The sequence below is a fragment of the Taudactylus pleione genome, unplaced genomic scaffold, assembly GCF_031769625.1.
Source record: "Taudactylus pleione unplaced genomic scaffold, aTauple2 ptg000693l, whole genome shotgun sequence".
NCBI classification, from domain to species: Eukaryota; Metazoa; Chordata; class Amphibia; order Anura; family Myobatrachidae; genus Taudactylus; species Taudactylus pleione.
Window position 1 is genome coordinate 55,793 of NW_028285095.1, and position 23,062 is coordinate 78,854.

The 23,062-nt window shown below is 44.1% G+C and overlaps 1 protein-coding gene across 1 annotated transcript in view; it reads left to right on the top strand.

The window, feature by feature from the left end:
• The window catches only part of LOC148477748 (uncharacterized), a gene marked incomplete at its 5' end in the record, with an annotated part of 130,673 nt that overhangs the window by 48,925 nt on the left and 58,686 nt on the right, over positions 1–23,062 (top strand). The window contains 2 exons of the mRNA XM_088456252.1: positions 2,271–2,369; positions 7,914–8,005. Of these exons, the coding sequence (XP_088312378.1) occupies positions 2,271–2,369; positions 7,914–8,005 (191 nt within the window). The remainder of the gene's footprint in view (positions 1–2,270; positions 2,370–7,913; positions 8,006–23,062) is intronic.

The window sequence follows — 23,062 nt, forward strand, 5'->3', positions numbered from 1 at the left end:
TGTCCCTTCTAGTGCCTGACCCTAACCCTCCCTCCTGGTGCCTAATTCTAATTGTCCCATCTAGTGTCTGATGCTAACCCTCCGGTAAGTGTCTAACCTAATAAAAATAAATGCGTTGCCTTTTTTGTGTCGACCGTTTAATCATATCGACCTTTTGTACCTGTTGACCATCACCCATGTTGGTCTTTTCTGTGTTGATCTTTTGTCTCTGTCGACCTATTGCCTGTCTAACCTCTGGTGTCTATCTAGACATTGTCGACCTGTGTGAGAGGGGGGGAAGGAGTGTGAGAGAGGGGGGGGAAGGAGTGTGAGAGAGGGGGGGGGACTAGTGTGAGAGAGGGGGGGAAGGAGTGTGAGAGAGGGGGGAAGGAGTGTGAGAGAGGGGGGGGAAGGAGTGTGAGAGGCGAGAAGGAGAGGGGGAAGGAGAGAGGGAGGGGGATGGAGTGAGAGGCGAGAAGGAGTGGGGGAGAGGGGGAAGGAGTGTGAGGCGAGAAGGAGTGAGAGGGAGGGGGAAGGAGTGAGAGGTGAGAAGGAGAGGGTGAGGGGGAAGGAGTGTGTGCCTTGGCGGGGAAACACAATAACTTAGAGAGGGCGTGTTATAGGAAGGGGTTGGACATCCCGGAGAAGATGATTGATAGGTGGCAGATGATACGGGAGAGGTCAGGTGACAAGCGATACATTGGGTGTCATTGGTGTACAGGTGACAAGCGATACATTGGGTGTTATTGGTGTTCAGGTTACAAGCGATATATTGGGTGTTATTGGTGTACAGGTGACCAGCGATATATTGGGTGTTATTGGTGTACAGGTGACAAGCGATACATTGGGTGTCATTGGTGTACAGGTGACAAGCGATATATTGGGTGTCATTGGTGTACAGGTGACAAGCGATATATTGGGTGTCATTGGTGTACAGGTGACAAGCGATATATTGGGTGTCATTGGTGTACAAGTGACAAGCGATACATTGGGTGTTATTGGTGTACAGGTGACAAGCGATACATTGGGTGTTATTGGTGTACAGGTGACAAGCGGTACATTGGGCGTCATTGGTGTACAGGTGACAAGCGATACATTGGGTGTTGTTGGTGTACAGGTGACAAGCGATATATTGGGTGTTATTGGTGTACAGGTGACAAGCGGTACATTGGGCGTCATTGGTGTACAGGTGACAAGCGGTACATTGGGCGTCATTGGTGTACAGGTGACAAGCGATACATTGGGTGTTATTGGTGTACAGGTGACAAGCGATACATTGGGTGTTGTTGGTGTACAGGTGACAAGCGATACATTGGGTGTCATTGGTGTACAGGTGACAAGCGATATATTGGGTGTCATTGGTGTACAGGTGACAAGCGATATATTGGGTGTCATTGGTGTACAGGTGACAAGCGATATATTGGGTGTCATTGGTGTACAAGTGACAAGCGATACATTGGGTGTTATTGGTGTACAGGTGACAAGCGATACATTGGGTGTTATTGGTGTACAGGTGACAAGCGGTACATTGGGCGTCATTGGTGTACAGGTGACAAGCGATACATTGGGTGTTGTTGGTGTACAGGTGACAAGCGATATATTGGGTGTTATTGGTGTACAGGTGACAAGCGGTACATTGGGCGTCATTGGTGTACAGGTGACAAGCGGTACATTGGGCGTCATTGGTGTACAGGTGACAAGCGATACATTGGGTGTTATTGGTGTACAGGTGACAAGCGATACATTGGGTGTTGTTGGTGTACAGGTGACAAGCGATACATTGGGTGTTATTGGTGTACAGGTGACAAGCGATACATTGGGCGTCATTGGTGTACAGGTGACAAGCGATACATTGGGTGTTGTTGGTGTACAGGTGACAAGCGATATATTGGGTGTTATTGGTGTACAGGTGACAAGCGATACATTGGGTGTTATTGGTGTACAGGTGACAAGCGATACATTGGGTGTTATTGGTGTACAGGTGACAAGCGATACATTGGGTGTTATTGGTGTACAGGTGACAAGCGGTACATTGGCTGTTATTGGTGTACAGGTGACAAGCGATACATTGGGTGTTATTGGTGTACAGGTGATATTGAAAAACCTAGAATCTGATGAGCGACTGTTTTATTTAAACATGTTTTACAAATGTAGGGAGCACATGGGTGTGTGTATCATGGGTGCAATGCACACGGGCCCCAGAGACCAGGGGAACCCATATCGCACACCCTGCCCCCATACGGCATTGGCACTGCAGATATCAGGCTGTAATAGGGTCTGTCTTCTTGCAGGTCCGTGTGTTGCAGGAGTTGTCGGATATAAGATGCCGCGTTACTGCTTGTTTGGCGACACCGTGAACACTGCCTCTCGTATGGAGTCTACCAGCTTACGTACGTGTGATGGCGCCGACCGGTGCCGGATATTATTGTATTAGGAGTATAACCGACTACTACTATAAAATTATTTTTTTCAGGGGGTCAGCTCACGGAAGGGGAGGGGGGGGTCAGCGCACGGAAGGGGAGGGGGGTCAGCGCACGGAAGGGGAGGGGGGTCAGCGCACAGAAGGGGAGGGGGGGTCAGCGCATGGAAGGGGAGGGGGCAGCACACAGAAGTCTAATACTTGTTAGATATATTAGACTTAGGGGCTGATTCTGATATGGACGCGCTGCCGATATTTGCGCAGATTGAGCGATTGTTAGCCATTGCACATGTGCAGTGATTACGCTCACATAGAGGATTTCCTCACACAGTGAGTGACAGGTTGTCAACGCTTGGGAGAAGTAATGGGGGGTGGTTAGAGAAACGCAGGTGTCACGGGACTGTTTATACATTGTTTTATGGGTGTGTATAAATTAATGACTGCACCCTTGCTTGCAGCAGGAGAGGCCTCTGTGTGTCTGGTGACCGGCTGTGTGTGTGGCAGCAGGAGAGGTCTCTGTCTGTTTGGTGACCGGCTGTGTGTGTGGCAGCAGGAGAGGCCTCTATGTGTCTGGTGACCGGCTGTGTGTGTGGCAGCAGGAGAGCCCTCTGTGTGTCTGGTGACCGGCTGTGTGTGTGGCAGCAGGAGAGCCCTATGTGTGTCTGGTGACCGGCTGTGTGTGTGGCAGCAGGAGAGCCCTCTGTGTGTCTGGTGACCGGCTGTGTGTGTGGCAGCAGGAGAGTCCTCTGTGTGTCTGGTGACCGGCTGTGACTGTGGCAGCAGGAGAGACCTCTGTGTGTCTGGTGACCGGCTGTGTGTGTGGCAGCAGGAGAGCCCTCTGTGTGTCTGGTGACCGGCTGTGTGTGTGGCAGCAGGAGAGCCCTCTGTGTGTCTCGTGACCGGCTGTGTGTGTGGCAGCAGGAGAGCCCTCTGTGTGTCTGGTGACCGGCTGTGTGTGTGTGGCAGCAGGAGAGGCCTCTGTGTGTCTGGTGATCGCTGTGTGTGTGGCAGCAGGAGAGCCCTCTGTGTGTCTGGTGACCGGCTGTGTGTGCGGCAGCTGGAGAGCCCTATGTGTGTCTGGTGACTGGCTGTGTGTGTGGCAGCAGGAGAGCCCTCTGTGTGTCTGATGACCGGCTGTGTGTGTGGCAGCAGGAGAGCCCTCTGTGTGTCTGGTCACCGGCTGTGTGTGTGGCAGCAGGAGAGCCCTCTGTGTGTCTGGTGACCGGCTGTGTGTGTGGTAGCAGGAGAGGCCTCTGTGTGTCTGGTGACCGGCTGTGTGTGTGGCAGCAGGAGAGCCCTCTGTGTGTCTGGTGACCGGCTGTGTGTGCGGCAGCAGGAGAGTCCTCTGTGTGTCTGATGACCGGCTGTGTGTGCGGCAGCAGGAGAGCCCTCTGTGTGTCTGGTGACCGGCTGTGTGTGTGGCAGCAGGAGAGTCCTCTGTGTGTCTGATGACCGGCTGTGTGTGCGGCAGCAGGAGAGTCCTCTGTGTGTCTGATGACCGGCTGTGTGTGCGGCAGCAGGAGAGGCCTCTGTGTGTCTGGGGACCGGCTGTGTGTGTGGCAGCAGGAGAGCCCTCTGTGTGTCTGGTGATTGCTGTGTGTGTGGCAGCAGGAGAGCCCTCTGTGTGTCTGGTGACCGGCTGTGTGTGTGGCAGCAGGAGAGCCCTCTGTGTGTCTGGTGACCGGCTGTGTGTGTGTGGCAGCAGGAGAGTCCTCTGTGTGTCTGGGGACCGGCTGTGACTGTGGCAGCAGGAGAGACCTCTGTGTGTCTGGTGACCGGCTGTGTGTGGCAGCAGGAGAGCCCTCTGTGTGTCTGGTGACCGGCTGTGTGTGTGGCAACAGGAGAGGCCTCTGTGTGTCTGGTGACCGGCTGTGTGTGTGTGGCAGCAGGAGAGCCCTCTGTGTGTCTGGTGATCGCTGTGTGTGTGGCAGCAGGAGAGGCCTCTGTGTGTCTGGTGACCGGCTGTGTGTGTGGCAGCAGGAGAGTCCTCTGTGTGTCTGGTGACCGGCTGTGTGTGTGGCAGCAGGAGAGCCCTCTGTGTGTCTCGTGACCGGCTGTGTGTGTGGCAGCAGGAGAGCCCTCTGTGTGTCTGGTGACCGGCTGTGTGTGTGGCAGCAGGAGAGGCCTCTGTGTGTCTGGTGACCGGCTGTGTGTGTGTGGCAGCAGGAGAGGCCTCTGTGTGTCTGGTGATCGCTGTGTGTGTGGCAGCAGGAGAGCCCTCTGTGTGTCTGGTGACCGGCTGTGTGTGCGGCAGCAGGAGAGCCCTATGTGTGTCTGGTGACCGGCTGTGTGTGTGGCAGCAGGAGAGGCCTCTGTGTGTCTGGTGACCGGCTGTGTGTGAGGCAGCAGGAGAGCCCTCTGTGTGTGTCTGGGGACCGGCTGTGTGTGGCAGCAGGAGAGCCCTCTGTGTGTCTGGTGACCGGCTGTGTGTGAGGCAGCAGGAGAGCCCTCTGTGTGTCTGGTGACCGGCTGTGTGTGCGGCAGCAGGAGAGTCCTCTGTGTGTCTGATGACCGGCTGTGTGTGCGGCAGCAGGAGAGCCCTCTGTGTGTCTGGTGACCGGCTGTGTGTGTGGCAGCAGGAGAGTCCTCTGTGTGTCTGATGACCGGCTGTGTGTGCGGCAGCAGGAGAGTCCTCTGTGTGTCTGATGACCGGCTGTGTGTGCGGCAGCAGGAGAGGCCTCTGTGTGTCTGGGGACCGGCTGTGTGTGTGGCAGCAGGAGAGCCCTCTGTGTGTCTGGTGATTGCTGTGTGTGTGGCAGCAGGAGAGCCCTCTGTGTGTCTGGTGACCGGCTGTGTGTGTGGCAGCAGGAGAGCCCTCTGTGTGTCTGGTGACCGGCTGTGTGTGTGTGGCAGCAGGAGAGTCCTCTGTGTGTCTGGGGACCGGCTGTGACTGTGGCAGCAGGAGAGACCTCTGTGTGTCTGGTGACCGGCTGTGTGTGTGGCAGCAGGAGAGCCCTCTGTGTGTCTGGTGACCGGCTGTGTGTGTGGCAACAGGAGAGGCCTCTGTGTGTCTGGTGACCGGCTGTGTGTGTGTGGCAGCAGGAGAGCCCTCTGTGTGTCTGGTGATCGCTGTGTGTGTGGCAGCAGGAGAGGCCTCTGTGTGTCTGGTGACCGGCTGTGTGTGTGGCAGCAGGAGAGTCCTCTGTGTGTCTGGTGACCGGCTGTGTGTGTGGCAGCAGGAGAGCCCTCTGTGTGTCTCGTGACCGGCTGTGTGTGTGGCAGCAGGAGAGCCCTCTATGTGTCTGGTGACCGGCTGTGTGTGTGGCAGCAGGAGAGGCCTCTGTGTGTCTGGTGACCGGCTGTGTGTGTGTGGCAGCAGGAGAGGCCTCTGTGTGTCTGGTGATCGCTGTGTGTGTGGCAGCAGGAGAGCCCTCTGTGTGTCTGGTGACCGGCTGTGTGTGCGGCAGCAGGAGAGCCCTATGTGTGTCTGGTGACCGGCTGTGTGTGTGGCAGCAGGAGAGGCCTCTGTGTGTCTGGTGACCGGCTGTGTGTGAGGCAGCAGGAGAGCCCTCTGTGTGTGTCTGGGGACCGGCTGTGTGTGGCAGCAGGAGAGCCCTCTGTGTGTCTGGTGACCGGCTGTGTGTGAGGCAGCAGGAGAGCCCTCTGTGTGTCTGGTGATCGCTGTGTGTGTGGCAGCAGGAGAGCCCTCTGTGTGTCTGGTGACCGGCTGTGTGTGTGGCAGCAGGAGAGGCCTCTGTGTGTCTGGTGACCGGCTGTGTGTGAGGCAGCAGGAGAGCCCTCTGTGTGTGTCTGGGGACCGGCTGTGTGTGTGGCAGCAGGAGAGCCCTCTGTGTGTCTGGTGAACGGCTGTGTGTGTGGCAACAGGAGACGCCTCTGTGTGTCTGGTGACCGGCTGTGTGTGTGTGGCAGCAGGAGAGCCCTCTGTGTGTCTGGTGATCGCTGTGTGTGTGGCAGCAGGAGAGGCCTCTGTGTGTCTGGTGACCGGCTGTGTGTGCTGCAGTAGGAGAGCCCTCTGTGTGTCTGGTGACCGGCTGTGTGTGTGGCAGCAGGAGAGGCCTCTGTGTGTCTGGTGACCGGCTGTGTGTGTGTGGCAGCAGGAGAGGCCTCTGTGTGTCTGGTGACCGGCTGTGTGTGTGTGGCAGCAGGAGAGGCCTCTGTGTGTCTGGTGATCTGTGTGTGTGTGTCAGCAGGAGAGCCCTATGTGTGTCTGGTGACCGGCTGTGTGTATGGCAGCAGGAGAGCCCTCTGTGTGTCTGATGACCGGCTGTGTGTGCGGCAGCAGGAGAGCCCTCTGTGTGTCTGGTGACCGGCTGTGTGTGTGTGGCAGCAGGAGAGGCCACTGTGTGTCTGGTGACCGGCTGTGTGTGTGGCAGCAGGAGAGCTCTCTGTGTGTCTGGTGACCGGCTGTGTGTGTGGCAGCAGGAGAGGCCTCTGTGTGTCTGGTGACCGGCTGTGTGTGTGTGGCAGCAGGAGAGGCCACTGTGTGTCTGGTGACCGGCTGTGTGTGTGGCAGCAGGAGAGCCCTCTGTGTGTCTGGTGATCGGCTGTGTGTGTGGCAGCAGGAGAGGCCTCTGTGTGTCTGGGGACCGGCTGTGTGTGTGTGGCAGCAGGAGAGCCCTCTGTGTGTCTGGTGACCGGCTGTGTGTGTGTGGCAGCAGGAGAGGCCACTGTGTGTCTGGTGACCGGCTGTGTGTGTGGCAGCAGGAGAGCCCTCTGTGTGTCTGGTGATCGGCTGTGTGTGTGGCAGCAGGAGAGGCCTCTGTGTGTCTGGGGACCGGCTGTGTGTGCGGCAGCAGGAGAGCCCTCTGTGTGTCTGGTGACCGGCTGTGTGTGGCAGCAGGAGAGCCCTCTGTGTGTCTGGTGACCGGCTGTGCGTGTGGCAGCAGGAGAGGCCTCTGTGTGTCTGGTGACCGGCTGTGTGTGTGGCAGCAGGAGAGGCCTCTGTGTGTCTGGGGACCGGCTGTGTGTGCGGCAGCAGGAGAGCCCTCTGTGTGTCTGGTGACCGGCTGTGTGTGTGGCAGCAGGAGAGGCCTCTGTGTGTCTGGGGACCGGCTGTGTGTGCGGCAGCAGGAGAGCCCTCTGTGTGTCTGGTGACCGGCTGTGTGTGTGGCAGCAGGAGAGGCCTCTGTGTGTCTGGTGACCGCCTGTGTGTGGCAACAGGAGAGCCCTCCGTGTATCTGGTGACCGGCTGTGTGTGTGTGGCAGCAGGAGAGCCCTCTGTGTGTCTGGTGACCGGCTGTGTGTGTGGCAGCAGGAGACCCCTCTGTGTGTCTGGTGACCGCCTGTGTGTGGCAGCAGGAGACCCCTCTGTGTGTCTGGTGACCGCCTGTGTGTGGCAGCAGGAGACCCCTCTGTGTGTCTGGTGACCGCCTGTGTGTGGCAGCCTGGATGGCGAGTGAGTCATTAGCATATTTTTGCAATTGCGATCCGTGAGAGATCCCAGCTCCGATTACGTTACCGTCCACCCCTGAATCAGGCCTTTGGTGTTACATTACTAGTTAAATTCAACTGATAAAGTAGGTGATTTATTTCAGCTAATTCTATGTGTCTATAGCCCAGAAGATACACATCAGCTCTGCTACCTACCAGGTGCTGCTCATTGACAACGCCTACGACATCGAGCCACGGGGAGAGATTGAAGTTAAGGTAATTATACTGTGTCAGTGTGCTGGTGTAATGAATGTAAGTAATTATACTGTGTCTCTCAGTGTGCTGGTGTAATGAATGTAAGTAATTATACTGTGTGTCAGTGTGCTGGTGTAATGAATGTAAGTCATTATACTGTGTGTCAGTGTGCTGGTGTAATGAATGTAAGTCATTATACTGTGTCTCAGTGTGCTGGTGTAATGAATGTAAGTCATTATACTGTGTGTCAGTGTCTCAGTGTGCTGGTGTAATGAATGTAAGTCATTATACTGTCTCTCAGTGTGCTGGTGTAATGAATGTAAATCATTATACTGTGTCTCAGTGTGCTGGTGTAATGAATGTAAGTAATTATACTGTGTCTCTCAGTGTGCTGGTGTAATGAATGTAAGTAATTATACTGTGTGTCAGTGTGCTGGTGTAATGAATGTAAGTCATTATACTGTGTGTCAGTGTGCTGGTGTAATGAATGTAAGTCATTATACTGTGTCTCAGTGTGCTGGTGTAATGAATGTAAGTAATTATACTGTGTGTCAGTGTGCTGGTGTAACGAATGTAAGTCATTATACTGTGTGTCAGTGTCTCAGTGTGCTGGTGTAATGAATGTAAGTCATTATACTGTCTCTCAGTGTGCTGGTGTAATGAATGTAAATCATTATACTGTGTCTCAGTGTGCTGGTGTAATGAATGTAAGTAATTATACTGTGTCTCTCAGTGTGCTGGTGTAATGAATGTAAGTAATTATACTGTGTGTCAGTGTGCTGGTGTAATGAATGTAAGTCATTATACTGTGTGTCAGTGTGCTGGTGTAATGAATGTAAGTCATTATACTGTGTCTCAGTGTGCTGGTGTAATGAATGTAAGTAATTATACTGTGTGTCAGTGTGCTGGTGTAACGAATGTAAGTCATTATACTAGGTGTCAGTGTCTCAGTGTGCTGGTGTAATGAATGTAAGTCATTATACTGTCTCTCAGTGTGCTGGTGTAATGAATGTAAGTAATTATACTGTGTGTCAGTGTGTCAGTGTGCTGGTGTAACGAATGTAAGTCATTATACTGTGTGTCAGTGTCTCAGTGTGCTGGTGTAATGAATGTAAGTCATTATACTGTCTCTCAGTGTGCTGGTGTAATGAATGTAAATCATTATACTGTGTCTCAGTGTGCTGGTGTAATGAATGTAAGTAATTATACTGTGTCTCTCAGTGTGCTGGTGTAATGAATGTAAGTAATTATACTGTGTGTCAGTGTGCTGGTGTAATGAATGTAAGTCATTATACTGTGTGTCAGTGTGCTGGTGTAATGAATGTAAGTAATTATACTGTGTCTCAGTGTGCTGGTGTAATGAATGTAAGTAATTATACTGTGTGTCAGTGTGTCAGTGTGCTGGTGTAACGAATGTAAGTCATTATACTGTGTGTCAGTGTCTCAGTGTGCTGGTGTAATGAATGTAAGTAATTATACTATGTGTCAGTGTGCTGGTGTAATGAATGTAAGTCATCATACTGTGTCTCTCAGTGTGCTGGTGTAATGAATGTAAGTCATTATACTGTGTCTCAGTGTGCTGGTGTAATGAATGTAAGTAATTATACTGTGTGTCAGTGTGTCAGTGTGCTGGTGTAACGAATGTAAGTAATTATACTGTGTCTCAGTGTGCTGGTGTAATGAATGTAAGTAATTATACTGTGTGTCAGTGTGCTTGTGTAACGAATGTAAGTCATTATACTGTGTGTCAGTGTGCTGGTGTAACGAATGTAAGTCATTATACTGTGTGTCAGTGTGCTGGTGTAATGAATGTAAGTAATTATACTGTGTGTCAGTGTGCTGGTGTAATGAATGTAAGTCATTATACTGTGTGTCAGTGTGCTGGTGTAATGAATGTAAGTCATTATACTGTGTGTCAGTGTGCTGGTGTAATGAATGTAAGTAATTATACTGTGTGTCAGTGTGCTGGTGTAACGAATGTAAGTAATTATACTGTGTGTCAGTGTGCTGGTGTAACGAATGTAAGTAATTATACTGTGTCTCAGTGTGCTGGTGTAACGAATGTAAGTCATTATACTGTGTGTCAGTGTGCTGGTGTAACGAATGTAAGTCATTATACTGTGTGTCAGTGTGCTGGTGTAATGAATGTAAGTCATTATACTGTGTGTCAGTGTGCTGGTGTAACGAATGTAAGTAATAATACTGTGTCTCTGTGCTGGTGTAATGAATGTAAGTCATTATACTGTGTCTCAGTGTGCTGGTGTAATGAATGTAAGTAATTATACTATGTGTCAGTGTGCTGGTGTAATGAATGTAAGTCATCATACTGTGTCTCTCAGTGTGCTGGTGTAATGAATGTAAGTCATTATACTGTGTGTCAGTGTGCTGGTGTAATGGATGTAAGTAATTATACTGTGTCTCTCTGTGTGCTGGTGTAATGAATGTAAGTCATTATACTGTGTGTCAGTGTGTCAGTGTGCTGGTGTAACGAATGTAAGTAATTATACTGTGTCTCAGTGTGCTGGTGTAATGAATGTAAGTAACTATACTGTGTGTCAGTGTGCTGGTGTAATGAATGTAAGTAATTATACTGTGTGTCAGTGTGCTGGTGTAATGAATGTAAGTCATTATACTGTGTGTCAGTGTGCTGGTGTAATGAATGTAAGTAATTATACTGTGTGTCAGTGTGCTGGTGTAATGAATGTAAGTCATTATACTGTGTGTCAGTGTGCTGGTGTAATGAATGTAAGTAATTATACTGTGTGTCAGTGTGCTGGTGTAATGAATGTAAGTAATTATACTGTGTGTCAGTGTGCTGGTGTAATGAATGTAAGTAATTATACTGTGTCTCAGTGTGCTGGTGTAATGAATGTAAGTAATTATACTGTGTGTCAGTGTGCTGGTGTAATGAATGTAAGTAATTATACTGTGTCTCAGTGTGCTGGTGTAATGAATGTAAGTAATTATACTGTGTGTCAGTGTGCTGGTGTAACGAATGTAAGTAATTATACTGTGTCTCAGTGTGCTGGTGTAATGAATGTAAGTCATTATACTGTGTGTCAGTGTGCTGGTGTAATGAATGTAAGTCATTATACTGTGTCTCTCAGTGTGCTGGTGTAATGAATGTAAGTAATTATACTGTGTGTCAGTGTGTTGGTGTAATGAATGTAAGTCATTATACTGTGTGTCAGTGTGCTGGTGTAATGGATGTAAGTAATTATACTGTGTCTCAGTGTGCTGATGTAATGAATGTAAGTAATTATACTGTGTCTCTCAGTGTGCTGGTGTAATGAATGTAAGTAACTATACTGTGTCTCTCAGTGTGCTGGTGTAATGAATGTAAGTAATTATACTGTGTCTCAGTGTGCTGGTGTAATGAATGTAAGTAATTATACTGTGTGTCAGTGTGCTGGTGTAATGAATGTAAGTAATTATACTGTGTCTCAGTGTGCTGGTGTAATGAATGTAAGTAATTATACTGTGTCTCTCAGTGTGCTGGTGTAATGAATGTAAGTAATTATACTGTGTCTCTCAGTGTGCTGGTGTAATGAATGTAAGTAATTATACTGTGTCTCAGTGTGCTGGTGTAATGAATGTAAGTCATTATACTGTGTGTTAGTGTGCTGGTGTAATGAATGTAAGTCATTGTACTGTGTCTCAGTGTGCTGGTGTAATGAATGTAAGTCATTGTACTGTGTCTCAGTGTGCTGGTGTAATGAATGTAAGTCATTATACTGTGTCTCTCAGTGTGCTGGTGTAATGAATGTAAGTCATTATACTGTGTGTCAGTGTGCTGGTGTAATGAATGTAAGTCATTATATTGTGTCTCAGTGTGCTGGTGTAATGAATGTAAGTAATTATACTGTGTGTCAGTGTGCTGGTGTAATGAATGTAAGTAATTATACTGTGTCTCTCAGTGTGCTGGTGTAATGAATGTAAGTAATTATACTGTGTGTCAGTGTGCTGGTGTAATGAATGTAAGTCATTATACTGTGTGTCAGTGTGCTGGTGTAATGAATGTAAGTCATTATACTGTGTCTCAGTGTGCTGGTGTAATGAATGTAAGTAATTATACTGTGTGTCAGTGTGTCAGTGTGCTGGTGTAACGAATGTAAGTCATTATACTGTCTCTCAGTGTGCTGGTGTAATGAATGTAAATCATTATACTGTGTCTCAGTGTGCTGGTGTAATGAATGTAAGTAATTATACTGTGTCTCTCAGTGTGCTGGTGTAATGAATGTAAGTAATTATACTGTGTGTCAGTGTGCTGGTGTAATGAATGTAAGTCATTATACTGTGTGTCAGTGTGCTGGTGTAATGAATGTAAGTCATTATACTGTGTCTCAGTGTGCTGGTGTAATGAATGTAAGTAATTATACTGTGTGTCAGTGTGTCAGTGTGCTGGTGTAACGAATGTAAGTCATTATACTGTGTGTCAGTGTCTCAGTGTGCTGGTGTAATGAATGTAAGTCATTATACTGTCTCTCAGTGTGCTGGTGTAATGAATGTAAATCATTATACTGTGTCTCAGTGTGCTGGTGTAATGAATGTAAGTAATTATACTGTGTCTCTCAGTGTGCTGGTGTAATGAATGTAAGTAATTATACTGTGTGTCAGTGTGCTGGTGTAATGAATGTAAGTCATTATACTGTGTGTCAGTGTGCTGGTGTAATGAATGTAAGTCATTATACTGTGTCTCAGTGTGCTGGTGTAATGAATGTAAGTAATTATACTGTATGTCAGTGTGCTGGTGTAACGAATGTAAGTCATTATACTGTGTGTCAATGTCTCAGTGTGCTGGTGTAATGAATGTAAGTCATTATACTGTCTCTCAGTGTGCTGGTGTAATGAATGTAAATCATTATACTGTGTCTCAGTGTGCTGGTGTAATGAATGTAAGTAATTATACTGTGTCTCTCAGTGTGCTGGTGTAATGAATGTAAGTAATTATACTGTGTGTCAGTGTGCTGGTGTAATGAATGTAAGTCATTATACTGTGTGTCAGTGTGCTGGTGTAATGAATGTAAGTCATTATACTGTGTCTCAGTGTGCTGGTGTAATGAATGTAAGTAATTATACTGTGTGTCAGTGTGCTGGTGTAACGAATGTAAGTCATTATACTGTGTGTCAGTGTCTCAGTGTGCTGGTGTAATGAATGTAAGTCATTATACTGTCTCTCAGTGTGCTGGTGTAATGAATGTAAGTAATTATACTGTGTGTCAGTGTGTCAGTGTGCTGGTGTAACGAATGTAAGTCATTATACTGTGTGTCAGTGTCTCAGTGTGCTGGTGTAATGAATGTAAGTCATTATACTGTCTCTCAGTGTGCTGGTGTAATGAATGTAAATCATTATACTGTGTCTCAGTGTGCTGGTGTAATGAATGTAAGTAATTATACTGTGTCTCTCAGTGTGCTGGTGTAATGAATGTAAGTAATTATACTGTGTGTCAGTGTGCTGGTGTAATGAATGTAAGTCATTATACTGTGTGTCAGTGTGCTGGTGTAATGAATGTAAGTAATTATACTGTGTCTCAGTGTGCTGGTGTAATGAATGTAAGTAATTATACTGTGTGTCAGTGTGCTGGTGTAACGAATGTAAGTCATTATACTGTGTGTCAGTGTCTCAGTGTGCTGGTGTAATGAATGTAAGTAATTATACTATGTGTCAGTGTGCTGGTGTAATGAATGTAAGTCATCATACTGTGTCTCTCAGTGTGCTGGTGTAATGAATGTAAGTCATTATACTGTGTCTCAGTGTGCTGATGTAATGAATGTAAGTAATTATACTGTGTGTCAGTGTGTCAGTGTGCTGGTGTAACGAATGTAAGTAATTATACTGTGTCTCAGTGTGCTGGTGTAATGAATGTAAGTAATTATACTGTGTGTCAGTGTGCTTGTGTAACGAATGTAAGTCATTATACTGTGTGTCAGTGTGCTGGTGTAACGAATGTAAGTCATTATACTGTGTGTCAGTGTGCTGGTGTAATGAATGTAAGTAATTATACTGTGTGTCAGTGTGCTGGTGTAATGAATGTAAGTCATTATACTGTGTGTCAGTGTGCTGGTGTAATGAATGTAAGTCATTATACTGTGTCTCAGTGTGCTGGTGTAATGAATGTAAGTAATTATACTGTGTGTCAGTGTGCTGGTGTAACGAATGTAAGTAATTATACTGTGTGTCAGTGTGCTGGTGTAACGAATGTAAGTCATTATACTGTGTCTCAGTGTGCTGGTGTAATGAATGTAAGTCATTATACTGTGTGTCAGTGTGCTGGTGTAATGGATGTAAGTAATTATACTGTGTCTCTCTGTGTGCTGGTGTAATGAATGTAAGTCATTATACTGTGTGTCAGTGTGTCAGTGTGCTGGTGTAACGAATGTAAGTAATTATACTGTGTCTCAGTGTGCTGGTGTAATGAATGTAAGTAACTATACTGTGTGTCAGTGTGCTGGTGTAATGAATGTAAGTAATTATACTGTGTGTCAGTGTGCTGGTGTAATGAATGTAAGTCATTATACTGTGTGTCAGTGTGCTGGTGTAATGAATGTAAGTAATTATACTGTGTGTCAGTGTGCTGGTGTAATGAATGTAAGTTATTATACTGTGTGTCAGTGTGCTGGTGTAATGAATGTAAGTAATTATACTGTGTGTCAGTGTGCTGGTGTAATGAATGTAAGTAATTATACTGTGTGTCAGTGTGCTGGTGTAATGAATGTAAGTAATTATACTGTGTCTCAGTGTGCTGGTGTAATGAATGTAAGTAATTATACTGTGTGTCAGTGTGCTGTTGTAATGAATGTAAGTAATTATACTGTGTCTCAGTGTGCTGGTGTAATGAATGTAAGTAATTATACTGTGTGTCAGTGTGCTGGTGTAACGAATGTAAGTAATTATACTGTGTCTCAGTGTGCTGGTGTAATGAATGTAAGTCATTATACTGTGTGTCAGTGTGCTGGTGTAATGAATGTAAGTCATTATACTGTGTCTCTCAGTGTGCTGGTGTAATGAATGTAAGTAATTATACTGTGTGTCAGTGTGTTGGTGTAATGAATGTAAGTCATTATACTGTGTGTCAGTGTGCTGGTGTAATGGATGTAAGTAATTATACTGTGTCTCAGTGTGCTGATGTAATGAATGTAAGTAATTATACTGTGTCTCTCAGTGTGCTGGTGTAATGAATGTAAGTAACTATACTGTGTCTCTCAGTGTGCTGGTGTAATGAATGTAAGTAATTATACTGTGTCTCAGTGTGCTGGTGTAATGAATGTAAGTAATTATACTGTGTGTCAGTGTGCTGGTGTAATGAATGTAAGTAATTATACTGTGTCTCAGTGTGCTGGTGTAATGAATGTAAGTAATTATACTGTGTCTCTCAGTGTGCTGGTGTAATGAATGTAAGTAATTATACTGTGTCTCTCAGTGTGCTGGTGTAATGAATGTAAGTAATTATACTGTGTCTCAGTGTGCTGGTGTAATGAATGTAAGTCATTATACTGTGTGTTAGTGTGCTGGTGTAATGAATGTAAGTCATTGTACTGTGTCTCAGTGTGCTGGTGTAATGAATGTAAGTCATTGTACTGTGTCTCAGTGTGCTGGTGTAATGAATGTAAGTCATTATACTGTGTCTCTCAGTGTGCTGGTGTAATGAATGTAAGTCATTATACTGTGTGTCAGTGTGCTGGTGTAATGAATGTAAGTCATTATACTGTGTCTCAGTGTGCTGGTGTAATGAATGTAAGTAATTATACTGTGTGTCAGTGTGCTGGTGTAATGAATGTAAGTAATTATACTGTGTCTCAGTGTGCTGGTGTAATGAATGTAAGTCATTATACTGTGTGTCAGTGTGCTGGTGTAATGAATGTAAGTAATTATACTGTGTCTCTCAGTGTGCTGGTGTAATGAATGTAAGTAATTATACTGTGTCTCTCAGTGTGCTGGTGTAATGAATGTAAGTAATTGTACTGTGTCTCAGTGTGCTGGTGTAATGAATGTAAGTCATTATACTGTGTCTCAGTGTGCTGGTGTAATGAATGTAAGTCATACTGTGTCTCTCAGTGTGCTGGTGTAATGAATGTAAGTAATTATACTGTGTCAGTGTGCTGGTGTAATGAATGTATGTAATTATACTATGTGTCTCTCAGTGTGCTGGTGTAATGAATGTAAGTAATTATACTGTGTCTCTCAGTGTGCTGGTGTAATGAATGTAAGTAATAATACTGTGTCTCAGTGTGCTGGTGTAATGAATGTAAGTAATTATACTGTGTCTCAGTGTGCTGGTGTAATGAATGTAAGTAATTATACTGTGTGTCAGTGTGCTGGTGTAATGAATGTAAGTCATTATACTGTGTCTCTCAGTGTGCTGGTGTAATGAATGTAAGTAATTATACTGTGTCTCTCAGTGTGCTGGTGTAATGAATGTAAGTCATTATACTGTGTCTCTCAGTGTGCTGGTGTAATGAATGTAAGTCATTATACTGTGTATCTCAGTGTGCTGGTGTAATGAATGTAAGTCATTATACTGTGTCTCTCAGTGTGCTGGTGTAATGAATGTAAGTCATTATACTGTGTCTCTCAGTGTGCTGGTGTAATGAATGTAAGTCATTATACTGCATCTCTCAGTGTGCTGGTGTAATGAATGTAAGTCATTATACTGTGTCTCTCAGTGTGCTGGTGTAATGAATGTAAGTGATTATACTGTGTCTCTCAGTGTGCTGGTGTAATGAATGTAAGTCATTATACTGTGTCTCTCAGTGTGCTGGTGTAATGAATGTAAGTAATTATACTGTGTGTCAGTGTGCTGGTGTAATGAATGTAAATCATTATACTGTGTCTCAGTGTGCTGGTGTAATGAATGTAAGTAATTATACTGTGTGTCAGTGTGCTGGTGTAATGATTGTAAGTCATTATACTGTGTCTCTCAGTGTGCTGGTGTAATGAATGTAAGTCATTATACTGTCTCTCAGTGTGCTGGTGTAATGAATGTAAATCATTATACTGTGTCTCAGTGTGCTGGTGTAATGAATGTAAGTAATTATACTGTGTCTCTCAGTGTGCTGGTGTAATGAATGTAAGTAATTATACTGTGTCTCAGTGTGCTGGTGTAATGAATGTAAGTAATTATACTGTGTCTCAGTGTGCTGGTGTAATGAATGTAAGTAATTATACTATGTGTCAGTGTGCTGGTGTAATGAATGTAAGTCATCATACTGTGTCTCTCAGTGTGCTGGTGTAATGAATGTAAGTCATTATACTGTGTGTCAGTGTGCTGGTGTAATGGATGTAAGTAATTATACTGTGTCTCTCTGTGTGCTGGTGTAATGAATGTAAGTCATTATACTGTGTGTCAGTGTGTCAGTGTGCTGGTGTAATGGATGTAAGTAATTATACTGTGTCTCAGTGTGCTGATGTAATGAATGTAAGTAATTATACTGTGTCTCTCAGTGTGCTGGTGTAATGAATGTAAGTCATTATACTGTGTCTCTCAGTGTGCTGGTGTAATGAATGTAAGTCATTATACTGTGTCTCTCAGTGTGCTGGTGTAATGGATGTAAGTAATTATACTGTGTCTCAGTGTGCTGATGTAATGAATGTAAGTCATTATACTGTGTCTCTCAGTGTGCTGGTGTAATGAATGTAAGTCATTATACTATCTCTCAGTGTGCTGGTGTAATGAATGTAAATCATTATACTGTGTCTCAGTGTGCTGGTGTAATGAATGTAAGTAATTATACTGTGTCTCTCAGTGTGCTGGTGTAATGAATGTAAGTAATTATACTGTGTCTCAGTGTGCTGGTGTAATGAATGTAAGTCATTATACTGTGTCTCTCAGTGTGCTGGTGTAATGAATGTAAGTCATTATACTGTGTGTCAGTGTGCTGGTGTAATGGATGTAAGTAATTATACTGTGTCTCTCTGTGTGCTGGTGTAATGAATGTAAGTCATTATACTGTGTGTCAGTGTGCTGGTGTAATGGATGTAAGTAATTATACTGTGTCTCAGTGTGCTGATGTAATGAAAGTAAGTCATTATACTGTGTCTCTCAGTGTGCTGGTGTAATGAATGTAAGTAACTATACTGTGTCTCTCAGTGTGCTGGTGTAATGAATGTAAGTAATTATACTGTGTCTCAGTGTGCTGGTGTAATGAATGTAAGTAATTATACTGTGTCTCTCTGTGTGCTGGTGTAATGAATGTAAGTCATTATACTGTGTGTCAGTGTGTCAGTGTGCTGGTGTAATGGATGTAAGTAATTATACTGTGTCTCAGTGTGCTGATGTAATGAATGTAAGTAATTATACTGTGTCTCTCAGTGTGCTGGTGTAATGAATGTAAGTCATTATACTGTGTGTCAGTGTGCTGGTGTAATGGATGTAAGTAATTATACTGTGTTTCAGTGTGCTGACGTAATGAATGTAAGTAATTATACTGTGTCTCTCAGTGTGCTGGTGTAATGAATGTAAGTAACTATACTGTGTCTCTCAGTGTGCTGGTGTAATGAATCTAAGTAATTATACTGTGTCTCAGTGTGCTGGTGTAATGAATGTAAGTAATTATACTGTGTGTCAGTGTGCTGGTGTAATGAATGTAAGTAATTATACTGTGTCTCAGTGTGCTGGTGTAATGAATGTATGTAATTATACTGTGTCTCAGTGTGCTGGTGTAATGAATGTAAGTAATTATACTGTGTGTCAGTGTGCTGGTGTAATGAATGTAAGTCATTATACTGTGTGTCAGTGTGCTGGTGTAATGGATGTAAGTAATTATACTGTGTCTCAGTGTGCTGATGTAATGAATGTAAGTAACTATACTGTGTCTCAGTGTGCTGGTATAATGAATGTAAGTAACTATACTGTGTCTCTCAGTGTGCTGGTGTAATGAATGTAAGTAATTATACTGTGTCTCAGTGTGCTGGTGTAATGAATGTAAGTAATTATACTGTGTGTCAGTGTGCTGGTGTAATGAATGTAAGTAATTATACTGTGTCAGTGTGCTGGTGTAATGAATGTAAGTCATTATACTGGGTCTCTCAGTGTGCTGGTGTAATGAATGTAAGTCATTATAGTATGTCTCTCAGTGTGCTGGTGTAATGAATGTAAGTAATTATACTGTGTGCTGGTGTAATGAATGTAAGTCATTATACTGTGTCTCTCAGTGTGCTGGTGTAATGAATGTAAGTAATTATACTGTGTCTCAGTGTGCTGGTGTAATGAATGTAAGTAATTATACTGTGTCAGTGTGCTGGTGTAATGAATGTAAGTAATTATACTATGTGTCTCTCAGTGTGCTGGTGTAATGAATGTAAGTAATTATACTGTGTCTCTCAGTGTGCTGGTGTAATGAATGTAAGTCATTATACTGTGTCTCTCAGTGTGCTGGTGTAATGAATGTAAGTAATTATACTGTGTCTCTCATTGTGCTGGTGTAATGAATGTAAGTCATTATACTGTGTCTCTCAGTGTGCTGGTGTAATGAATGTAAGTCATTATACTGTGTCTCTCAGTGTGCTGGTGTAATGAATGTAAGTCATTATACTGTGTCTCTCAGTGTGCTGGTGTAATGAATGTAAGTCATTATACTGTGTCTCTCAGGGTGCTGGTGTAATGAATGTAAGTCATTATACTGTGTCTCTCAGTGTGCTGGTGTAATGAATGTAAGTCATTATAGTATGTCTCTCAGTGTGCTGGTGTAATGAATGTAAGTAATTATACTGTGTCTCAGTGTGCTGGTGTAATGAATGTAAGTCATTATACTGTGTCAGTGTGCTGGTGTAATGAATGTAAGTAATTATACTATATGTCTCTCAGTGTGCTGGTGTAATGATTGTAATTAATTATACTGTGTCTCTCAGTGTGCTGGTGTAGTAATTATACTGTGTCTCAGTGTGCTGGTGTAATGAATGTAAGTAATTATACTGTGTCTCAGTGTGCTGGTGTAATGAATGTAAGTAATTATACTGTGTGTCAGTGTGCTGGTGTAATGAATGTAAGTAATTATACTGTGTCTCTCAGTGTGCTGGTGTAATGAATGTAAGTAATTATACTGTGTCTCAGTGTGCTGGTGTAATGAATGTAAGTAATTATACTGTGTCTCAGTGTGCTGGTGTAATGAATGTAAGTAATTATACTGTGTGTCAGTGTGCTGGTGTAATGATTGTAAGTAATTATACTGTGTCTCTCAGTGTGCTGGTGTAATGAATGTAAGTAATTATACTGTGTCTCTCAGTGTGCTGGTGTAATGAATGTAAGTCATTATGCTGTGTGTCAGTGTGCTGGTGTAATGAATGTAAGTAATTATACTGTGTCTCTCAGTGTGCTGGTGTAATGAATGTAAGTAATTATACTGTGTCTCTCAGTGTGCTGGTGTAATGAATGTAAGTAATTATACTGTGTCTCAGTGTGCTGGTGTAATGAATGTAAGTCATTATACTGTTTGTCAGTGTGCTGGTGTAATGAATGTAAGTCATTGTACTGTGTGTCAGTGTGCTGGTGTAATGAATGTAAGTCATTGTACTGTATCTCAGTGTGCTGGTGTAATGAATGTAAGTAATTATACTGTGTGTCAGTGTGCTGGTGTAATGAATGGAAGTCATTATACTGTGTCTCTCAGTGTGCTGGTGTAATGAATGGAAGTCATTATACTGTGTCTCTCAGTGTGCTGGTGTAATGAATGTAAATCATTATACTGTGTCTCAGTGTGCTGGTGTAATGAATGTAAATCATTATACTGTGTCTCAGTGTGCTGGTGTAATGAATGTAAGTAATTATACTGTGTCTCAGTGTGCTGGTGTAATGAATGTAAGTAATTATACTGTGTCTCAGTGTGCTGGTGTAATGAATGTAAGTAATTATACTATGTGTCAGTGTGCTGGTGTAATGAATGTAAGTAATTATACTATGTGTCAGTGTGCTGGTGTAATGAATGTAAGTCATTATACTGTGTCTCTCAGTGTGCTGGTGTAATGGATGTAAGTAATTATACTGTGTCTCTCTGTGTGCTGGTGTAATGAATGTAAGTCATTATACAGTGTGTCAGTGTGCTGGTGTAATGGATGTAAGTAATTATACTGTGTCTCAGTGTGCTGATGTAATGAATGTAAGTAATTATACTGTGTCTCTCAGTGTGCTGGTGTAATGAATGTAAGTCATTATACTGTGTGTCAGTGTGCTGGTGTAATGGATGTAAGTAATTATACTGTGTCTCAGTGTGCTGATGTAATGAATGTAAGTCATTATACTGTGTCTCTCAGTGTTCTGGTGTAATGAATGTAAGTCATTATACTGTCTCTCAGTGTGCTGGTGTAATGAATGTAAATCATTATACTGTGTCTCAGTGTGCTGGTGTAATGAATGTAAGTCATTATACTGTGTGTCAGTGTGCTGGTGTAATGAATGTAAGTAATTATACTGTGTCTCTCAGTGTGCTGGTGTAATGAATGTAAGTAATTATACTGTGTCTCTCAGTGTGCTGGTGTAATGAATGCAAGTAATTATACTGTGTCTCAGTGTGCTGGTGTAATGAATGTAAGTCATTATACTGTGTCTCAGTGTGCTGGTGTAATGAATGTAAGTCATTATACTGTGTCTCTCAGTGTGCTGGTGTAATGAATGTAAGTAATTATACTGTGTCAGTGTGCTGGTGTAATGAATGTAAGTAATTATACTATGTGTCTCTCAGTGTGCTGGTGTAATGAATGTAAGTAATTATACTGTGTCTCTCAGTGTGCTGGTGTAATGAATGTAAGTAATAATACTGTGTCTCAGTGTGCTGGTGTAATGAATGTAAGTAATTATACTGTGTCTCAGTGTGCTGGTGTAATCAATGTAAGTAATTATACTGTGTGTCAGTGTGCTGGTGTAATGAATGTAAGACATTATACTGTGTCTCTCAGTGTGCTGGTGTAATGAATGTAAGTAATTATACTGTGTCTCTCAGTGTGCTGGTGTAATGAATGTAAGTCATTATACTGTGTCTCAGTGTGCTGGTGTAATGAATGTAAGTAATTATACTGTGTCTCTCAGTGTGCTGGTGTAATGAATGTAAGTCAGTATACTGTGTCTCTCAGTGTGCTGGTGTAATGAATGTAAGTCATTATACTGTGTCTCTCAGTGTGCTGGTGTAATGAATGTAAGTAATTATACTGTGTCTCTCAGTGTGCTGGTGTAATGAATGTAAATCATTATACTGTGTCTCTCAGTGTGCTGGTGTAATGAATGTAAGTAATTATACTGTGTGTCAGTGTGCTGGTGTAATGAATGTAAATCATTATACTGTGTCTCAGTGTGCTGGTGTAATGAATGTAAGTAATTATACTGTGTGTCAGTGTGCTGGTGTAATGAATGTAAGTCATTATACTGTGTCTCTCAGTGTGCTGGTGTAATGAATGTAAGTCATTATACTGTCTCTCAGTGTGCTGGTGTAATGAATGTAAATCATTATACTGTGTCTCAGTGTGCTGGTGTAATGAATGTAAGTAATTATACTGTGTGTCAGTGTGCTGGTGTAATGAATGTAAGTCATTATACTGTGTGTCAGTGTGCTGGTGTAATGAATGTAAGTCATTATACTGTGTCTCTCAGTGTTCTGGTGTAATGAATGTAAGTCATTATACTGTGTCTCTCAGTGTGCTGGTGTAATGAATGTAAGTCATTATACTGTGTCTCTCATTGTGCTGGTGTAATTAATGTAAGTCATTATACTGTGTCTCTCAGTGTGCTGGTGTAATGAATGTAAGTCATTATACTGTGTCTCTCAGTGTGCTGGTGTAATGAATGTAAGTCATTATACTGTGTCTCTCAGTGTGCTGGTGTAATGAATGTAAGTCATTATACTGTGTCTCTCAGTGTGCTGGTGTAATGAATGTAAGTCATTATACTGTGTCTCTCAGTGTGCTGGTGTAATGAATGTAAGTCATTATACTGTGTCTCTCAGTGTGCTGGTGTAATGAATGTAAGTCATTATAGTATGTCTCTCAGTGTGCTGGTGTAATAAATGTAAGTCATTATACTGTGTCTCAGTGTGCTGGTGTAATGAATGTAAGTAATTATACTGTGTGTCAGTGTGCTGGTGTAATGAATGTAA